Source organism: Aulonocara sp. 'chitande type north' Nkhata Bay, linkage group LG5 (assembly GCF_057382095.1).
Source record: "Aulonocara sp. 'chitande type north' Nkhata Bay isolate Kocher_YH1m ecotype deep benthic linkage group LG5, A_spYH_male_GT1.1, whole genome shotgun sequence".
NCBI lineage: Eukaryota > Metazoa > Chordata > Actinopteri > Cichliformes > Cichlidae > Aulonocara > Aulonocara sp. 'chitande type north' Nkhata Bay.
In genome coordinates, this window is record NC_141348.1 from 15,762,771 (window position 1) to 15,781,212 (window position 18,442).

Sequence of the window (18,442 nt, forward strand, 5' to 3'; positions counted from 1 at the left end):
TCACGGGCGCGTCACTGCAACTCCCCCTGGCTTCTGCTCCGCGGCTGCTGAGTGAGCCCTCATCTGGGACTCTCCTCAGCTCTTTCTGGGACAGTGGCGCGGCTGCCCCTCTGTTGGTCTTCCTTGGTCTCTTGTGTTCTGGGGGCCTCTGGATGTCTGGAGTTTTGATCTCCTCCACACCTGCTTCATGCCCTGGAGGACGGGGCTGTGGCCCCCCCACACCCTCTAGCAGATCATTACATGAAGGAACCTTTAAAAAAAAGGTCCATGCTCACAGGTGTACACACGGGTGATCACACCCACAAACTACACCCTTTCTGGCTCCTACCTCAAAGCACACTGTGTTCTGTTGATCTTATGTGCTGCACAATAATGTTTAATATTTAGTATTTACTGTCATATTCCCATATATCATTGTGATGCTGTTTATTCTATTACTCTTGTTCTCTTCTGCTTGTTTTCTTTTTTCTTTCTCAAATCAAATCAAATTCAAATTTATTTGTCACGTACACAGTCATACACAGTACGATATGTAGTGAAATGCTTGGACAACTGCTCGTGACCTAAAGAGAACAAAAAAGGAAAAGGCTATGAATAAGATAGGAAATAAATATGAAAAATTAAAAAGGGTAAATTTAACTAGGAAGGAATAAAATATAAATTAAGGTTAAAAATGAAATAACTGTACAACACAAATTAGAATGAAGGGTGATCCAGGTGATTGATATATGCATTTTTTTTCTCTACCCATTCTGTTGGTTTTTGTCTTTTGCCCTTCTCCCCTGTCCCTCTTCTCAGCTGTTTCTCTTTCCCTCTTTCTTTCTCCCCTTCTTTCCCCCAGTCAAGTCTGTCCCGTATTCAGTAAGTGAAAATAAAATAAACAATAAAAGGTGAATCAAATAGACCATTACGGCAAGGCTGGGATGGTCAATTTGGTAAAGTAAATCCGTTGGGCATCTTTCTTTGCCTTTAGACAACAATTCTGAAGGCAAAAGAGCCAAACGGGACAGGCAAAAAAAAAAAAAAAAAAAAAAAGCCTAGCAGCTGAGTTTCTGGACATACTGGAGCCTGTCCAGGACTCCAGGACCTCACTGCAATAATCCAGCCAGTTGGTGAAAAAGTCATGGATGAGGGTCTCTGCTCATCAGGTGACATTTCATTTATATGAGACTGGAATGGAAGTGTGAAACTCAAATTGTCACCCAGATTGTGAACTTCTGGGGATAGTAGGATGTGGCGACCGACTATGTCAGTGAGTAGATCGCCAATCTTCGGGAGTACGGCTTTGAAGGCCACAACAATAAGTTCTGTTTTATTACTGTTGAGCTTGACTAGGTTAGATGACATCTGTGTTATAATTGCAGCTGACATGACCAAACTCAGCCTGCTAACCAGTTTTTCAACAGCTGAAGCACAGAAAATGTGAACACTGTGTGCCATTCTCAAGTCCAATATCTTTTTTTTTTTTTTTATGCTGACAGGGAGCACTTTTTTAAAAAGCAAAATATTTATTTAATTCCAAGAAAGCATGGAGAAATGAATGCAGTATGTCATATATGCAGACTATTCAGAAAGCTTTACCTGCCATGTTATTTGTGTCATCATTAAATCTATCTTGACTCACACACTGTCATTGTGTGAGTAAAGCAAACTATCTCACTGATGCTGTTTGACTAAATAACATTTAGCAGGAGAGGTTCGATTACACTCTGTAATGCCAGACGGACACAAACACGTACACTCAAAATATACTGTAACGTGATATGCTTGCATTAATATAAGCATGCACTTGCTTTCAGTTTTTGCATGTGTCACTTTGAAATAGAAAACACCCAGCGACTCACTACAATGCCTTCTCATCACACACCACCCAGAGCATGTAAATCTACCCTGCAGCTCCCAGTGCAATGCTGATCGCACTTTGCGTTTTCAAATAGCCGTAAAAAGGTCTGACACGGTGTAGTCTGAGGCTGTTCCATCGATCAGGCCTCTTCCCTCGTTGTCAACAAACCAGCAGGCGATGCTTTCTCCATTCTTCACATCCTTGTTGAAGTCTTTTTGCCAGTGTCTACAGAATATATAGATGTTTTTTTTCAAGGATGATTTGCACATACATGAAAGGAAACTAACTTTAAGGCTGAGTGAATATTATGCACACTTCTAAAATTTAAGAAGTCGCCTCACCTTGTCACATTCAGCCTTTGCCCCTTCACGTACATGGTGGCATCCAGTTTCTCCTGGCCTTCACCTGGATGCAGGTCTGTCAGCTCAAACACAACCCCACGGTAGAACTGACCTGCAGGAAAATAGCTTATGTGACATCTTTTGTTTCTGTTTTAAGAATTAGTTTTTAGTAAAAACAAAAGAGCTACACCAGGTGTGTCGAACTCCAGGCCTCGAGGGCCGGTGTCCTGCAGTTTTTATATCTCACCCTAGGTCAGCACACCTGAATCAAATGATTAGTTCATTACCAGGCCTCTGGATAACTTCAAGACATGTTGAGGAGGTCATTTAGCCTTTACGGTGTGTTGTCTTGTATCAAGGTTACATCTAAAACCTGCAGGACACCGGCCCTCGAGGCCTGGAGTTCGACACCTGTGAGCTACACAGTCACTTTATTACTATATCAAAGCTTCTTGCAGTTTAATACCTAGCAGACCATGAACTGAAGCAGACAAGTGCTGGCTGTCCAGAGTGTAGAAACCCAGGTAGTCTTGGTGGTCGTGGCGTCTCTTCCAAACCTTTGTGTGTCGGATGACCCTGAATTTCACTGAGTGCCTCAGCGTCACTGTCAGACTGCAGTTTTTAACTAGGTTGAGCTCCATACTTGGTCAGAGGCATCCAAGTTGGAAAACACATGAAAAAATGAAGGAAAAAAACTAACGTCATTTGCAAATGTGATTAAAGTACATATAGTAATTAGTGGGACTGAAAAATGGTTTAAAATATTTAATAATTTCAACTTTACGCATGTGTTTTGCCTGGGGATTTTACTCACTTGGCATCTCTGAGTGAGGTGGCATCAGACCACAGCAGCTTGACCTGCTTGTCATTGTAGAAAACAGAGATATCCTGAATGCTCACATCCAGTCTCACCCCCAGGTTCTGATGTGTGATACCAAAACGGCCAAAGTAGGTGTTCACGTTACCATCCAGAGCAACTTTCTTCTTGCTAATTATTTGGCCATTCACCACAAAGCCTGAAATGAGGGAGGATAATGAATTTGGAAAATTTGAAAAAAGAAAATTCTCCCATTAGAACGAGTCCTTCAGTATCTTCTTGATGCATGCTCAATCGTCCAGGTAAGTAAATCCCCAAAGTTTGATTCTGTTCATCTGGACGTAGTGGGAGAAATGTTTCATCTCTCATCCAAGTGACTCAGCTGACTGCAGGTTTCCCCAATCTTATAAACAGTACATTTGCATAATGACTGAAACCAGCCCACTGAAGGAACAATAGGCTGGGAGGTCAGTTCCTTGATCATTACAGTAGTGCTAGTTTCAGTTGTTATGCAAATGTACCATTTATGAGACTGGAGAAACCTGCAGTCAGCTGAGACTGAAGAAGTCACTTGGATGAGAGATGAACCGTTTCTCCCACTGAAAACGCTACCTCCAGATGAACAGAATCAAAGTTTGGGGAGTCCTTCAGAAAGACTCAGGACAGACCTGATTTGGGGTCTCTGACCAGACTGAAAATGGTTCCTGGTTTGTCGTTGATGTTGAAGCACAGAGCGTCGTTTTTATCTGGAAGCTCTATCATAAAATGGGGATCTCCATCAACTGCAGCAAATAAGTCTAGAAAAAAAAAGGTATATCTGAGTAAAAAGCTAATTTAATTATTGAGCTGACAGGTGTGTTATTATAATAAAACAGAGTCTGCACCAACAGTAAAACTATCTTACCTGCCCTTATGACAGCAGTGTACAGCCTGGTTTTTCAGAATTAAATGTTTTCAGTTAAATACACTTACTTAACATTTTATTAGGTACATCTTGGTAGTACGAGGCTGGACCCCACTTACCTTGAAAGCAGCCTTAATTCTTTGTGAAACGTGTTAAACAAGGCTCTGGTAACAGTTCTCAGACATTTTGGCCCAAATTGACATACCATGACCCCATTAATACATTAGTATTACTAATATTGTAACATTGTATTTGATATGGCAGATGTCTTAAATAATGACGGTCAAAACATTCACAACTCCTGAGTTTCTTGAGTCTTCTATGAATGTTTTCATTAACTGTATAAGGAAGCTGTAATGCTTACCTATTATAATAGCATGAAATGAAACAAAAACAAAACAAAACACTGAAACCACCTGTCAACTATTTAAGTCCGTAAAAATGTTACATATGAAACACTTACGATCAATTACACGCGAGCCGACAGCAGGCGATGCATGTGCACCTGCTAAAAGCACAGTTTCCTTCATATGTATTGTGCAAGTCAGATAAGATAAGAAAGGCTTTACTTTACCCAGATTTGGGAAATTCTTCTCTTATAGCAGTTTAAAAAGTAAATGAAAACACATTAAATTCCATTCAAAGACTTCCCATACCCATGTGTCTTTCTGCTTGCTGTCGCTGGCCTGTAAAATAGGAAAGAAATGAAAAAGAAAAAGTTATTTTTGCCAAAGTGATGGGAGAAGAATGTTTCTGCTAATTTAATAAGCGGTGGATTTTCTTTCTCCTACTTTCAGTCAGCTTGTCAGCAATGAAAGAGCGATCAGCTCCATTCTCGTTTTCAGGCTTGGTGACCACCAAGGATGTGAGAGGGGTGACAAAGTTATACTTCAGAGACAGGTTCAGAGCCTTGGCTTCTATATTTCCTCTCTCCTCTTTAGTACTGAGAGCACTGGAAGAGAGACAGAGGACAAGATGGACATGACGTTAATAATTTATTATGATGTATAACATAATGTTTAACGGAAAAAAAAATCACCATCAATAAAATTTCTGCACGGTAACAGAAAAATTTCCCCATGAACCAACCTGTTCTCCAGCTGCTGCTGGATGGTGAGGTAGGCCCACATACGCTCAATGAAATCTCCAAAAATGTACCCCTTTTCTGGGTACACTGTCTGCCAGTCAGCCACACTGGCCTTTCCCTGTGCCACAAAGTTCTCTTCAGACTTGTTAAAAAGGAAAGATTAAATGACAGACATTATTCTGTGCAGCCACTCAACTTTTTTTTTTTTTTTTTTTTAGCAAGCTGACATCAGCATGCTAATATTGTTTCAGATAATTACGTTTCATAGATATTCAATTATTAGAATCTGAGATGGTGTCGACAGTGTTTTCCAAATCTGCAGAGTAACTGCAGCATCTAAAGTTTGTTCAACTTGCTGGCTAAATAACTCAGCTTACAGTAAAGTACATAAATATCACATGAGCTTTGAAAATGGGCCTTTATCCCATCATCCATCTTAACACATTTTATGACTTTAGCATTAAACATTTTTCTTATTCCATATATTTATTTATTCTTTAAGTCTTTAACGTAGGGTCTTTACCTTACAATATAAAGTGTCTTGAACTGACTATTGTTGTGATTTGTCGCTATATCATCATTAATTGAATTGAACACCACACACAGATTTGTTTTCATTTTAGTTTAAAGAGTTGAAGTTCATGAAGCACTTACAGTTGGTAAGGTGGGTAGATATATGCTGGTAGGAACGTAGTACTAACTTTGTCATAGTTGTTTAAGGTATTTACACAGATCTGATCTTATAAGCATAAGTATTGTGCTTCACATAAGTATAAAGATGGATGAAAGCCACTAGCTTAGAATCTTAAGTTGAAAGCAGAAAAGAATGAAAAGTAATGAGACTCCACTTGATGTTCGGACTACAACAGTCAATTACAGCTCGGTTCATTTACAGTTCGTGAAATTCCATATTCAGCCACAGTAAGACTGAATAATAAGGCTCATTTGTATGAGCACTAACATAGATCTGAAGTCAAACTCATGTTGTAAAGGAAATACTTTAATAATGTGCTCTCCCTTTTCTCACCCCGTGGGCAAACACTTCCACCGAGAAGTTTTCCACGTCATTTTCCTTCAGCTGACCAGCGACCACGATCTCTGAGCCGTTGAACAGCTGGCTGTAGTGAGTTTTGGTTAAGAAGTCTGTATTCTCTGAATAACGCAGATCCACCTCCAAGAGCAGAGGGCTGGACACTTCCTCGTAGAAACCCTGCAACAAAGACACAAAATTGTTGCCATTTATGTAAGGCACAAACTAGCATTTCTACGCTTGCATTGATTTTCATGTTACAGTCATTAACGTTCTTAATTTCTTGCCTTACCTTGAGTTGAATGGCAGCATCTGAACCCTCAAAAATTCTGCGGGCCACTCCTTTATTTTGCCTGCACATAACATCCAGGAAGGAGTAATCCACATCATTTCCAAATCCAAGACAGAACAGAGACATGATTCCTCCAATAGCAGAAAATACATTCTGCTGGATTAGCTGGGGGCTGGTCACCCCTGCAGACACAAACACACTTACATATGAGCATGCATTAAAAAGCTTCCATTTCCAATGAAATTGTCGAGTTGGGTGTCAGCTTTACATAACAAATCAGTTCCATCTTACTCCCTAACATTGTTAATATTCATTTATATGCTATTATAAATGAGTAAAAAAATGCTGCGGGATACAGGTTCCTCTCGCGTTCTTAGCTCAGGGTGAGCAGGTGGGTGAGCTGGTGGTGGGCCCAGCAGTTGCTTCGTGGCTTCCTCCGGTGAGCACCTGCCAGCCACATGCCGCTCCCACCTAAGGAGTGGGGATGGGTGAGGCAGCAGGCAGCGTCCTGGCTGATTGCAGGCCCCGCCCCACCACCTACCCCCATCGCCTGACTGAGGCCGCTGAGCCTGGCGGCCCTCCCCCTGGGAGCCGGCACGGGCGCCGGAGCAGCCCGGACCCCTGTCTCTCCCTGCTGTCCCATACGTGGATCCACCACAATTTTCAACACACAGAATGTTTAAGATTGTCTCACCACTGTTTGGCATCCCGTCAGTCAGTAGAAAAATCATATCCATACTCCTCTCTGGAACTTTCTTTTCTTTTCTTTCTTTCTTCAGCAAACTAACTGCATCCAGTATAGCACTGTTGATGTTGGTGCCTGAAAAGCAACAATGCTTTGAGTAACATGAAAATCTCATCATGTTCAAACTTTTACTTTACTCTTTTACTTGTTAAGCCTTGACCAAAAGATTGATAATATTCTCTCTATGCAGTATGACTGGATTCTGTTTAATTAGACTATAGCTCTGTACAAAAGTTCTGAAGACGTTTATTAAAGTTCTGAAATGAAAACACCACCTTGATTGTTTAATCTACACAAAACCTAAAAGTGTAAAAAAAATAATATTACTCTGTTTTCTATGGTATTTTGAGCATGACTCTTTCTTGGCCATGGCAGCTACTTCCTGTAGCTGTCTGTGGTCACTAATCATTGAATTGTTCTTTGTCCAGGGTGAAACAATTGTACAGGATAATTGTTTAAGAAATAAATAAAATTAATAAATTTCTCTAATCTACACATGGATAAATTATATATACATACACCTGCGTAATATTGGATTAAATATCACTTAGCAAGTTGCACCTCAACTAGATCCAATTGATAGCCATCAACAAGCTTCTGGCATAATTCTATATCAAATCACTCTTCTTAGCAGAATTGGTACAGTTCGCTTAAATCAGTTGGTTTAGAGGCATAAACCTTTAAAATGTAGCTCACAGATTTTCAATAGGGTTTAGGCTGCGGCTTTAGGAAGTTAGAAAGTTAATTTCAGAAGGTCATTGTTGCCCTGCTACAAATATTTTCCTGTTGGAACACCCGATTGTGTCCAAGTTCAATCATTTAGCAGCTGATCTGAGGTGAAGTTGAAGAGTTTGGAGGTAATCCTGCTTCTTCATTATTCCACCGATGTTGTGCAATGTACCAGTACCTCTTGCAGCAAATATATGATGATCACCCTGCTTGACAGCCTGTTCCGTGTTCTTAGGTTTGAAAGCCTCTCCTTTACTTCTCCAAATATTCTTCTCGTCATTGATATCAGATAGCTCAATCTTTGTCTTGTTTGACCATAAAACTTTTCCCTAAAGAACATCTGACTCGTCCATGTGGACTGCTGCAAATTTCATTTGAGCTTAAAGATGTCGATTTTGGTGCTGGGGTGTCTTTCTTGGTCGGCACCCTCTCAGTCCTTGATAGTGACGGTGGTGTTCCAGCAGTCTCCAGTTCATTGTAGCCTTGAGCCTTTGTGGTTTCTGTGACGTTCCTCAATATTCTGATGAATTTCCTCCCATCTGAAGATGACAGTTTGGGTCTTCTTACCAGTGTTGGTCAAGTAATCATGTTACTTTACTGATTACTTATTTTCAAAAGTAATTAATTACTTAGTTACTTTTTAAAAACATGATTTACAACCTGAATAGGTGATAAAGCGATAGATCATTCAGCCCAATTCTACTTTTTCTGCATAATCCATCATACAAAATGTAATCAAATGGAAAAGTCTCTTTAAAACTTGTTTTATTAGTTTTAATCCTTTAGCTTTATGCATCAAGCAAAAATGTAATTATATGCAACATTCTCTGACTGGAAACCTATTTTCAGCACATAAAATATTTTTTTGTGTTTACACTCACTCTTTCAAATATTTGCGAGGAAAACCCAGCAGAAAATAAATAAAATCAAAGACTAGCGGTCCTGTTGCTCTATTTTCACCTGTAAAGCAGGAGTGGTGTAGGCGGAGGTTTACCCTGGTGCAGGTGTGCCGCAGCGGTCAGTTGAAGAATCCGCGAGTTTCTCTGTGAATTTCCCATTACGTCGTTGCGCACTCGGTGCTTGCTTGGAAGTTTAGGGGTTTTTTTTCGCTGTAAAAAGAAGTTTTCTTCCCACGCACAACGGACACTAATGTTTTTGTCACTTTTTATGGAATCAAACTCAAAGTAAGGTCAGTACTTCCACGCTTTAAACGCTGCACGCTCATACTCTCTCCGTACTCGATATATTATCCATTGTTGATCTGCACACAGCTGTTGCCACGAATGTCACACTCGCTTAGGTCACTGTCATGAGACATTCTCAAAAAAAAAAAAAAATAACGGTTTGAGTAACAGTGTTCCTACGGGAAAGTAACGGTAATCTAATTACCGTTTTTGCAATAGTAATCCCTTACTTTACTCGTTACTTGAAAAAAAGTAATCAGATTACAGTAACGCGTTACTGCCCACCTCTGCTTCTTACAGACCTTGGCAAAAAACTTGTGCAATTGAAGTGATGATCTTGGAATCTGCAGTCGCTTAGAAATTGGCCCGAGAGACCTTCCCAATTTGTGTAACTCTACACAATCTTCGCTGAGTTCCTTGTATATTTTCATTGTTCTGAGTATTGTTCAATCCAGTGAGGGATAACAAACTTTTTTTTTTTTTATACTGGCAAAGAACTAATCAGTCATGATGACTAACAAGAAGTTAAAAGGTCTTGGCCTTGTCAAAACAAGATTTAAATGGGTGTATGTATACTTTTGCCCCAGTGTGGACTAAAGAAATTCATAAATAAATTAAAACTTGTCTATTTGTTTCATTAAAGTATGCCATACAATCAATCCACACTGGAAAAAGAATAGTTTAGAGAAGTCATTAAAAGCCCAAAATTACCATGAAATTCATGCCCGTGATGACTATGTAAACGTCTGATTACAACTGTACATGTTTAGTGGCAACCTCACACTCAAAACTTGACAAAGTTGCTTGTTTTAGCTATATAACAGTAACAGAGCAGAATGATGCCAGCCTTGTTGTGCAGTTGTCAATGACCCAGAATTTTGCCATTTTTCACTCATTCAATAATGCAGATAATAAGCAGAATAAAGAAAAAAAAATCACTGTACATAAAATTCAGCAATACTTACTTCCACTGTCCTGTATTTTCTTTACATAGTCAATGGCGTCAGAAACATTTCTCTTTGTTGCTTTGGTAAGATAATCCTTCCAGTAACTAATCTTACGCTCAAACAGGAGGATACCAAAGTGGTCCTCTTCGTGAAGGTCTTGCAGAATGGCAACCATTGATTCTCGGGTCTTTATATGTTTACAAAACATATATGGAGATGAACACACTGTCATGCATACAGTATGTAATTTGCCTCTAATTAGTCCCCTACCTGTTCAATCTTTGCTCCATGCATCGATCCACTAGTGTCAATTACATACACCACATTCTTTGGGACTCTGGCCAGGTCAGGGGGAGAAAAGAAGTGCACAAAGTATCCATTTACTGCCTGAAGGGAAAGAGTACTTTGGGTTAAGATGAGCAAGGAAATGTATAGCAGACAAATACAGCTAGGGAAGTAAACGTAAGACTAAAAGCAAAATAATGATTGCAGCTTCCAGTTCTATAAATAAAACTGCTGTCTATAAGAGTGTGTTTGAGATCAGTAAAAATTCTGTGCTTTAGCTGAGATAAAGGCTGCTTGTGTGCTGCTTTAAGTTCTGTCTCATCAGCTGACCTGAACTTCCCCCAGGCTTGTTGCTCGTTTCACATCATACTTGATGATGAAATCTCCATTAATTAATGAGCCCTTACAACCTGGACATTTCTGTTGCTGCTCCACTGTTGGTGAGAATGAGATGTGTGCCTGAGAAACAGAAAGGTTTCATTTCACTTTAGATTATTGTAGATATATCCTTTATACCTAAATGCTACATTGTAAAAACACAAGGACAGACATCTTGCCAAAATATCACCTTTGTGTCTGTGACAGTTTTCTCTATCAGAGGGATCAGCTCATTGGTGAGGAACGTTGCAGAAGCCTCAACAAAAGCAATGCCTTGAGGCTCATAGATGTCTGCCTCAATCTGTCACACCATCCATGGAAGTAAATGAAGCATAAAAGAAGAGGTCATTATGGCGTAAAGACTCACTAAGTCAACGCAAGTTCCTTACACAAACTACTTCAGACAGCCCATCATTAATCATCATGAAGAACAATAAAAGTGAAAAGTGAGTCCTACCTGAAACTCCTGCACTGGTTGTTCTACTTTGACTCGGATCAAGATCTCATAACTGCCCAGTGTTCTCTGAAGGAGCTCCTCGTAGATCAGAATGAAAGACACGCTGCTCTGGGCAGCAATGTTTACAGATACAGAAAACATTTCCATCTTTCTTCCAGAAGCCCTGCAATAATAGATATGGATTACATTATTGCAGGTTAAGGGTGGAGGTTGGGATGTTTAATCTTTATCTTATTCCAGTATACTTGACAAGTCCAGCAGTCTTTCCAGAAGAAACAGCCTTCTCATACTGCTCCTTGGCGCTCTCTTTCTCCTTCACCTCTCCAACATACACCTGACCATCAATTTCCCTGTGACCCACGAGGATATGTGTCAACATTAAAGGAGGATGCGCTCTATGATCATTGTCAAAAATGCTGTACTATTGACTGACATGCTAAAGTTGGTGATGAAGGCCATCTTGGGCAACTCTACTTCAAAAAAGATTTCCTGGGATGAGTTCTCCTTGTTTAGCGCCTTGGAAGACATGACCGTGTGTGCGAAACGAGACGACACTGTGCAGGTGATTCGAATGCTTTGCACTTCCACCTTTTGAATAAATGGAAAATGTAATGTGCTGACAGAAAAAGATTATTAGTGTAGTTCAAGAGAATTATTGTTAGGTCTGTCTGGCACAGACCCACCGCTGGAACGAGACAATTCTACTACAACAGCAAAAAGCATTGGACACCAAGCAGAGCTCTTTGTTTGATCTCGTGCACGAGGGAGAGAACTGTGACGAGCGCCATTCCTTCTGCTCGAACCCCAGTCGCTCTCGTCTGCTCCCTCGTAGCACTGCTCTTTATTGTGGTTACATGAATATGCATAAGTTCATTAACATGACGTCTTACACAGGTATACATGTGAACAAAGAGTACCTTGTCTGCGTGTACGTGTGTGTGTGTGTGGTCAAGATGTGACCCTGTGAAGACTCCCCAAAGCTGGTGCCAGGAGTCCAGCGGTCCACCTAAACAAAGGGCTCTTACACTTAAGCAGATACAAAGTAGGTGTCCTCCTATACCATAAACCAGTAAGAGAAGGTATGACCACTCTCATGACCTTAAGATGTGTGTGTTTGCCAGAGTGCTCCGGGAGGCACGCAAAGTCTTTGCAGACTGCTAAGGATCAGACCTCTATCATTATGCAATCGATTATAAAACTAAGTATATGTGAGCATATATTTCTAAGCATAAATGACAACCCACATGTTAACCCAACAATTATAAAATTTTACAACAACCAATTTAATAAAAGCACAAGAAAAATTAAAAAGTATTTGCCTCTTTCTTGATTTTTTCATACCGTATTTCTCACACTTACATGCTTCAGATCATGCAGTTTATAAATGATGATTTAATTTATTAAGGGAGACAAAGTTATCAAAGTTATTAAATCCATTTGGCTCCCTACTCTTTCCCTCCTAATCCTAATAACTGGTTGCACCACCCTTGGCAGCACAAACTGGAATCAAGCATTTGTAATAAGTGGCAATGAGTCTGAAATCACCTCGCATGTGGAGGAATTTGGCCCACTTTTCTGAATTATTTTCATTCAGCCACACTGGAGGGTTTTTGAGCATGATCGGCCTGTATTGCTTTTTTTTTGTTTGTTTGTTTGGGGTTTTTTGAGCCATTTGGACTTGCTAGTATGTTTCAGATCATTGTCCTGCTGCATAACCCAGGTGTGCTTGAGCTCCAGAGAATGAACTTTGTGATCTTCTGGATGAGTTGTTGATGGCTTCTGGGGTAATTTTGGTCAATTTCTGGATATTGGCTCTCGCCATGGTTCACTGGAGTCCCAAAGCTTTAGAAATAGTTTATAACCCTTTCCAAACTGATAGATGTCACTGACTTTATTTCCCAGCCATTTCTTCAGATTATGGCATGATAATGTCATAGTTTTGTTTAATCTTTCTGCCTGCTTCACTTTGTCAGACCAGTTATACTTTTAGCGATTCCCTGATTCAACAGGTTTGATAGTTATCACACTTGGATGTGGCTAGTGAAATTGAATACAGCTTTCCAACTAATGTTGTTAATTCATGATTTTACTTTTTCACATAAGGCCAAATAAGTTTGGTTTTTACATTAATAAATGAAATCCTCATTTAAAAATTGGATGTTGTATTTATTCTTTGTCTAATAATAAAATTGGTTTGATGATCTGAAACATTTAAGAGTGATAAATATGCCAAAAAAGAAATTAGGAAGAGGCAAGTACTTTTTCACAGCACTGCATAGCCTAGACCAGGTGTGTCAAACTCAAATACACAGTGGGCCAAAATTCAAAACTGGAACAAAGTCGCGAGCTAACGTTAATATTTATTGAAATATATTTATTACTCCAGATATAAGAATGAATCTTTTCTTATGGACTCAAACACGTTTTGCTGAAAAACTGAATATGGAACAAGCAAAGCTTAATACTAAACAATATATATATTAGCTGTATAATACCAGTAGGCCAGCTCTAATAGTAATTTGGTGTGGCTTCGCGGGCCAAATGTAATTAGCCAGAGTTTGAAACCTATGGCCTAGACCCTAACATTAAAATTGCATGTAGTTTCTTATAAGCAGAGAGTAAATAAATACATTTTCAGTGGGCACCAGGGGGAGGGACAAGTGGGACAAGTGCAGCTGGAAGCGATAAACTTTACTGGAAGTATGGACTTAATTTTGGAAAAAGCTGGTAACACTACTGTAAGTTAGAAGCTATAAGTCATGTTGACCAGGGTCTATTTTTGAAAATTGTCCGCCTCTGTTTCTTACATTTGCAGAGCTTGAACTTCTTTTCTGTAAAAAGAAAATTGATAAATAGTTTCATGAACGTGTTTAGCAGGGTCAAAACATAAATGAATGACATATAAACAATGCACAGAATGAAGTATCAGCAAATGTGTCTACTTTCATAATTAGACACTGTGACATGAGTACCTTCATCGACCTGATGCCCACGGTTTCTTTGGTTTCCTGGAACACAGCACAGAATGACTGTAATGTTACTAAACAATTAAAAAGATGACTGTAAAAAGACAAGTATAAAAACTGCTTGTATCACCTACAACATGCAACGACACCTCTGCATTGAATTCTCAGAGCTTTATTTTAAACCATGTACCAATTATGCCAATCTGAAAAATTGGTGCTTTTGAAATATTTAATCTCAACTAAAATAACCTTCTCTACGTCTTGTAGAGGTTTTCCAGACACTGCGCTTCTAAAAGATTCTCAGATGTAAATGCAATAGTCACTCCCTGAGTTGTGACTCATGCTCTGTCCTGTATAAACTGAAGAAGTATTGTGCAATACTCAAGCGTATTTATTTTCAAAAATAAAAGCCTAACTCCAGACTACAAGTCTCTGCAAAAATGTGAAACCATGAAAGAAAACAAGACAAGAAACAAAGTTTGTAACGCTCACAATTTGAGTTACAGGTTAGAGTTATGTCTTCAAGTAACTATGTCACTTCTTTCAAAAGAAATGTTTAGATATGACACCACAGTTTTTCCCAATTTTACTCTATTAAGGAATAATGAAAAAAAAGTATGGACTGAAAAAGAAAACATTAAAACAGGAGTCTCTTTACATCCAAAAAGTGTACATAGCTTATTTAAGATACCTGTGTTAGAGCATCTCTCCTGGAAATAACCAGAGCTCCATAGGTCTGAGCTAGAAGACTGATGTAGACACAAGCAGACAGTAGCAGGACTCTCCACACCACAGGCATGTCTGGGAATGCAACAGCCTTTCCCGTGGCTGAAAACAAATGTGGAAGGAATTCTTAGCATTTGAGGAGTTTGTTCCTTCAGTGAGACTCCACCCACACTATGGTTGAAAAAGAGGAGGGTTACTCTGCTCCCACAACTGTTTACTAGAATATTGTCCTGTAAATTAGTGTGTGTGACTTCCTTAAAATAGTGTGTGCCAGGGACATTGGGAACACAAGGAAGCGAGTTAAAATTATCCAGTTCCAACTTGCCTATCCAGTGCCTGACTTGTGTGTGGGTGTGAAATTCATATTCTTTACGAAACTTTTACTTTTACAATACTTACTCACAGTTGTCTATTAAATATGGAAATATGACTCATGAAAAAAAGAAAGTAAATGTCAATAGCATGATGCTTGATAACAGCAAACATTTTAACCATGATTTTTAAGAAACTGCGGTTTTCACTTTTTAAGAATCATACGATTTTTAAAAAGTGTTTTCATATTGTGAAAAATCCTGTAAAACAAACTAAACTATAACTTTGATTTGGCGCTATATTAATAAAATTTGCTTGTTTTGAATTATGGGAGAGTTCAGGTAGAAGAAGGTGGAGGAATTATACTCTTAAAGTTATTTACAACAGACAGGCGGTTACATCAGAAAGTAATTTACAATGAAATGTATTCCCCACTTCTGTGTAATCCTTTATTGTAAATGTAAATGTTATTATGAAGTGATCAGACAAAAGAGGGTTTTCAGAGAATACTGTTATGTTCAATGTCTATGCCATATGTCAGAACAAGATCTTGAGTGTGATTACAGTGATGGGTGGGTTCTTTTACATTTTGCGGGAAGACAATTGATTCTAATAATAGGTTATATACATTTTTGAGGTTGTCATTTTTAGCATCTATTTAGGGAAATAAAATAAAAGAGGCCTATAAACCAGATAAAATATGATTAAATCCATTTGCAATCTGAAGAAAAACAAAATAAGAAAGAGTAATAAATATTGAAAAACAAGGCAATAAAGCAATAAAGATCCAGCTTGAAGATAGAAATTGAGTATAGATAACTCTATCTGAACTGTATATGGTGTACTTACCAAAATAATTGTAATCCCATGAAAACGACTCCATGGGCGAATCATCATAATCATATTCTTGAACAGGGAGAACAAAAATCCAAATCAACACGAATACAACAAATTGACTTTGTCCCATAAATCTTTTTTGTGATTTATCGTAAAGACCATACAGATATTCATTATCTGAGAGCAATGAAGAGCATTTCCACACATCTTTGGACCAGTTAGTGCAGCAGGACTTGAAATAATAATTAGCAATAATTTAAAGTGGCACCAAATTTAAACTCAAGCAGTCACCAAGTCCTCCTATGTTTGTGAAAGATGCCATGGCATTTTATCTAGTTAACTGTGCCTCTTAATGCAGATCTGTAAATATCAGCAAAGTCAGACGTCATAGCTGGAGCACAATCTATCCTATCTGAACTGTATATGATGTACTTACCAATTGCGGGTGCTGGCTGGTAATGCCGTGGATGCGGCTGCGCAGGTATATAATTATATGCTTTGAACAGGGAGAATAAAATCCAAATCAACACGAATACAACAAATTGACTTTGTCCCATAAATCTTTTTTGTGATTTATCGTTAAAAAAAAAAAATCACTTACTCATTTTTTCAGCCTGCTGTCTTTGCTCTGTGAGAAAAAACAGACAGATAACAGTTTTAAACTGGAGCTCCAGCTTCTGCTTTTATACTTCACTAAAGGGGAATAATATGTGGAAAATGTAAACTCAGTCACCAGTTCTCTTTATGAATGAGCTGCAGCCATGCTTTGCTTTTGTGGTAAAGCTTGACTGCAGCCATTTCAAAGTGACACTTGACAAACACACACAACCACACGCACACACACCCCTCAGATTCATCAGTCAATATAGTTTTTGTCTCTTTAAGAAAAGCCAGTCCAGTGTTTTACATTTTTAAACTCTGTTTTCTCCAGGTACCTTCAGTCAGCTTGTCAGCAATAAGAGGGCTGCTTGTCGAGTCTTCGGTTTCGGGCTTGGTAACAACCATGGATGTGAGAGGGGTGACAAAGCTGTACTGCAGGGACATATCCAGGGCCTTGGCTGTTGTGTTGGCTTTCTCATCTGGTGTACCGCTCTTGCTGCCAGAAGGAAAATATATGTATTACTACAGGGAAATCTATAAAAGAACATCAAATGATTAAAATGAGCGTCCTGGTAAAAGAACAAGTGTCATCAAAGACTATATATCATACCATATTTCTTATGAGAACAATGTGCCTTAGCAGCCAAACTGAACTGATTTAAACTGACCTCTTGTCCAGTAACTGCTGGATAGTGAGGTAGGCCCACAACCGCTCGGTAAAATCTCCAAAGATGTACTCCTCGTCTGGGTAAAAAACATCCCAGTCTGCGGCACTCACTTGACCCTGGACTCTGAAGTCTTCTTCGAGCTTCAGGAGAAACAAAAGATAAAATCCATATGAACCAGAGTAAAACAAATAAATATAGGCTATGTCTACTCAATGTCTCAATGTTTCTGCCATTTCTTTTGTTTTTCTTTTTTTCCTCACCCCCTGTCCAACCACTTCCACCAGGAAGTTGTCAAGGTTGTCGTCAATTAAATGGCCAGCCACAACAATCTCTGTGCCATTAAACAAGTAGCTAAAGTGGCTGGTGGTCAGAGAATCCACTGCATTGTCAGGATAGTGCATGTCCACCTCTAAAAGTAGAGGGCTGGCCACTTCGTCATAGAAACCCTGAAATAAAAGCATACACACACTTTATCACTTTTGCTTATTCCAATTTTCTGTTATAAATTTAGCATGAAATATTGACTACATAATTCATAGGAATATGGCATAACTGCAGTGCTTTAAATGAAGATGTACCAAACATAAAATCAAAGAAAAAATGACAATGTTTGTCTGCCGCCAGAAATCGAACCCACAGAAGGGGGGCCTGAAAGCAGAAGGTTCAGCCTCCCATTCTACTTTAAAATAACCTAGGAACCACAAGTAAGAGAGCTCTAAGTGCCCTACTGAGGTGCTAAATTACTATGAGGTCTTTAAGAGAAGGTTGGGCCTGAGTATTTAAGAGCTTGTATGTGATGTAACAGGGAGCCAATAAAGAGAAGCCAGTCCCAGAGAAATATACTCTCTCTTTTTAGTCAGTACTCTCACTGCAACATTTTGGATCAACTGAAGTCTTTTAGAGAATTTTTTAGAAGTTAGAAATGCATGAACTAGTTTTTCAACATTATTCTGAAACAGGATTTTTGAAATTTCAGAATCAGAATCAGAATGGGGTTTATTGCCAAATGTTGAGCAGGTTTACAACATTAGGAAATTGCTGCGGTGCTTCAGTGCAAACATGCTGTCATAAATAGCACTTAAATAGACATGGAAAAAAATAAAAGTAGGGATAAGAATTAAAAGTGCTACGTGGAAAGATATGTGCAAGAGATATACATGAGATATATACATGAGAATAAGAATTAAGAGTGCTACGTTGAAAGATATATACTTGAGTGCAGGTGGTGATCAGTGCCAAACATAGAATGATGCAGTGACACAGCGTAGGGTCATGTGTTAGTGGCGGGTACAGT

At 39.0% G+C, this 18,442-nt stretch overlaps 1 protein-coding gene across 3 annotated transcripts in view; it reads right to left on the minus strand.

Moving 5' to 3' along the window:
- Positions 1–1,488: 1,488 nt before the first annotated feature.
- The window catches only part of LOC147330072 (inter-alpha-trypsin inhibitor heavy chain H3-like), a 35,866-nt gene continuing 18,912 nt past the window's right edge, over positions 1,489–18,442 (minus strand). The window contains exons 15-42 of one of the 3 annotated variants that reach the window (XM_086291626.1): positions 17,409–17,594; positions 17,149–17,288; positions 16,816–16,976; positions 16,482–16,508; positions 16,317–16,376; positions 15,893–15,949; positions 14,697–14,833; positions 14,012–14,047; positions 13,847–13,870; positions 11,473–11,627; positions 11,285–11,389; positions 11,040–11,202; positions 10,773–10,883; positions 10,535–10,663; positions 10,190–10,306; positions 9,938–10,106; positions 7,009–7,134; positions 6,315–6,496; positions 6,020–6,202; positions 4,995–5,134; positions 4,697–4,857; positions 4,562–4,591; positions 4,369–4,413; positions 3,670–3,798; positions 2,999–3,200; positions 2,651–2,826; positions 2,185–2,296; positions 1,489–2,068 (exon numbers count right to left, since the gene is read on the minus strand). In XM_086291626.1, coding sequence (XP_086147752.1) covers positions 1,930–2,068; positions 2,185–2,296; positions 2,651–2,826; positions 2,999–3,200; positions 3,670–3,798; positions 4,369–4,413; positions 4,562–4,591; positions 4,697–4,857; positions 4,995–5,134; positions 6,020–6,202; positions 6,315–6,496; positions 7,009–7,134; positions 9,938–10,106; positions 10,190–10,306; positions 10,535–10,663; positions 10,773–10,883; positions 11,040–11,202; positions 11,285–11,389; positions 11,473–11,627; positions 13,847–13,870; positions 14,012–14,047; positions 14,697–14,833; positions 15,893–15,949; positions 16,317–16,376; positions 16,482–16,508; positions 16,816–16,976; positions 17,149–17,288; positions 17,409–17,594 — 3,402 coding nt within the window. In that variant the 3' untranslated portion in view covers positions 1,489–1,929. The remainder of the gene's footprint in view (positions 2,069–2,184; positions 2,297–2,650; positions 2,827–2,998; positions 3,201–3,669; positions 3,799–4,368; positions 4,414–4,561; positions 4,592–4,696; positions 4,858–4,994; positions 5,135–6,019; positions 6,203–6,314; positions 6,497–7,008; positions 7,135–9,937; positions 10,107–10,189; positions 10,307–10,534; positions 10,664–10,772; positions 10,884–11,039; positions 11,203–11,284; positions 11,390–11,472; positions 11,628–13,846; positions 13,871–14,011; positions 14,048–14,696; positions 14,834–15,892; positions 15,950–16,316; positions 16,377–16,481; positions 16,509–16,815; positions 16,977–17,148; positions 17,289–17,408; positions 17,595–18,442) is intronic. The other 2 variants (XM_086291628.1, XM_086291627.1) reach the window with 2 other exon arrangements.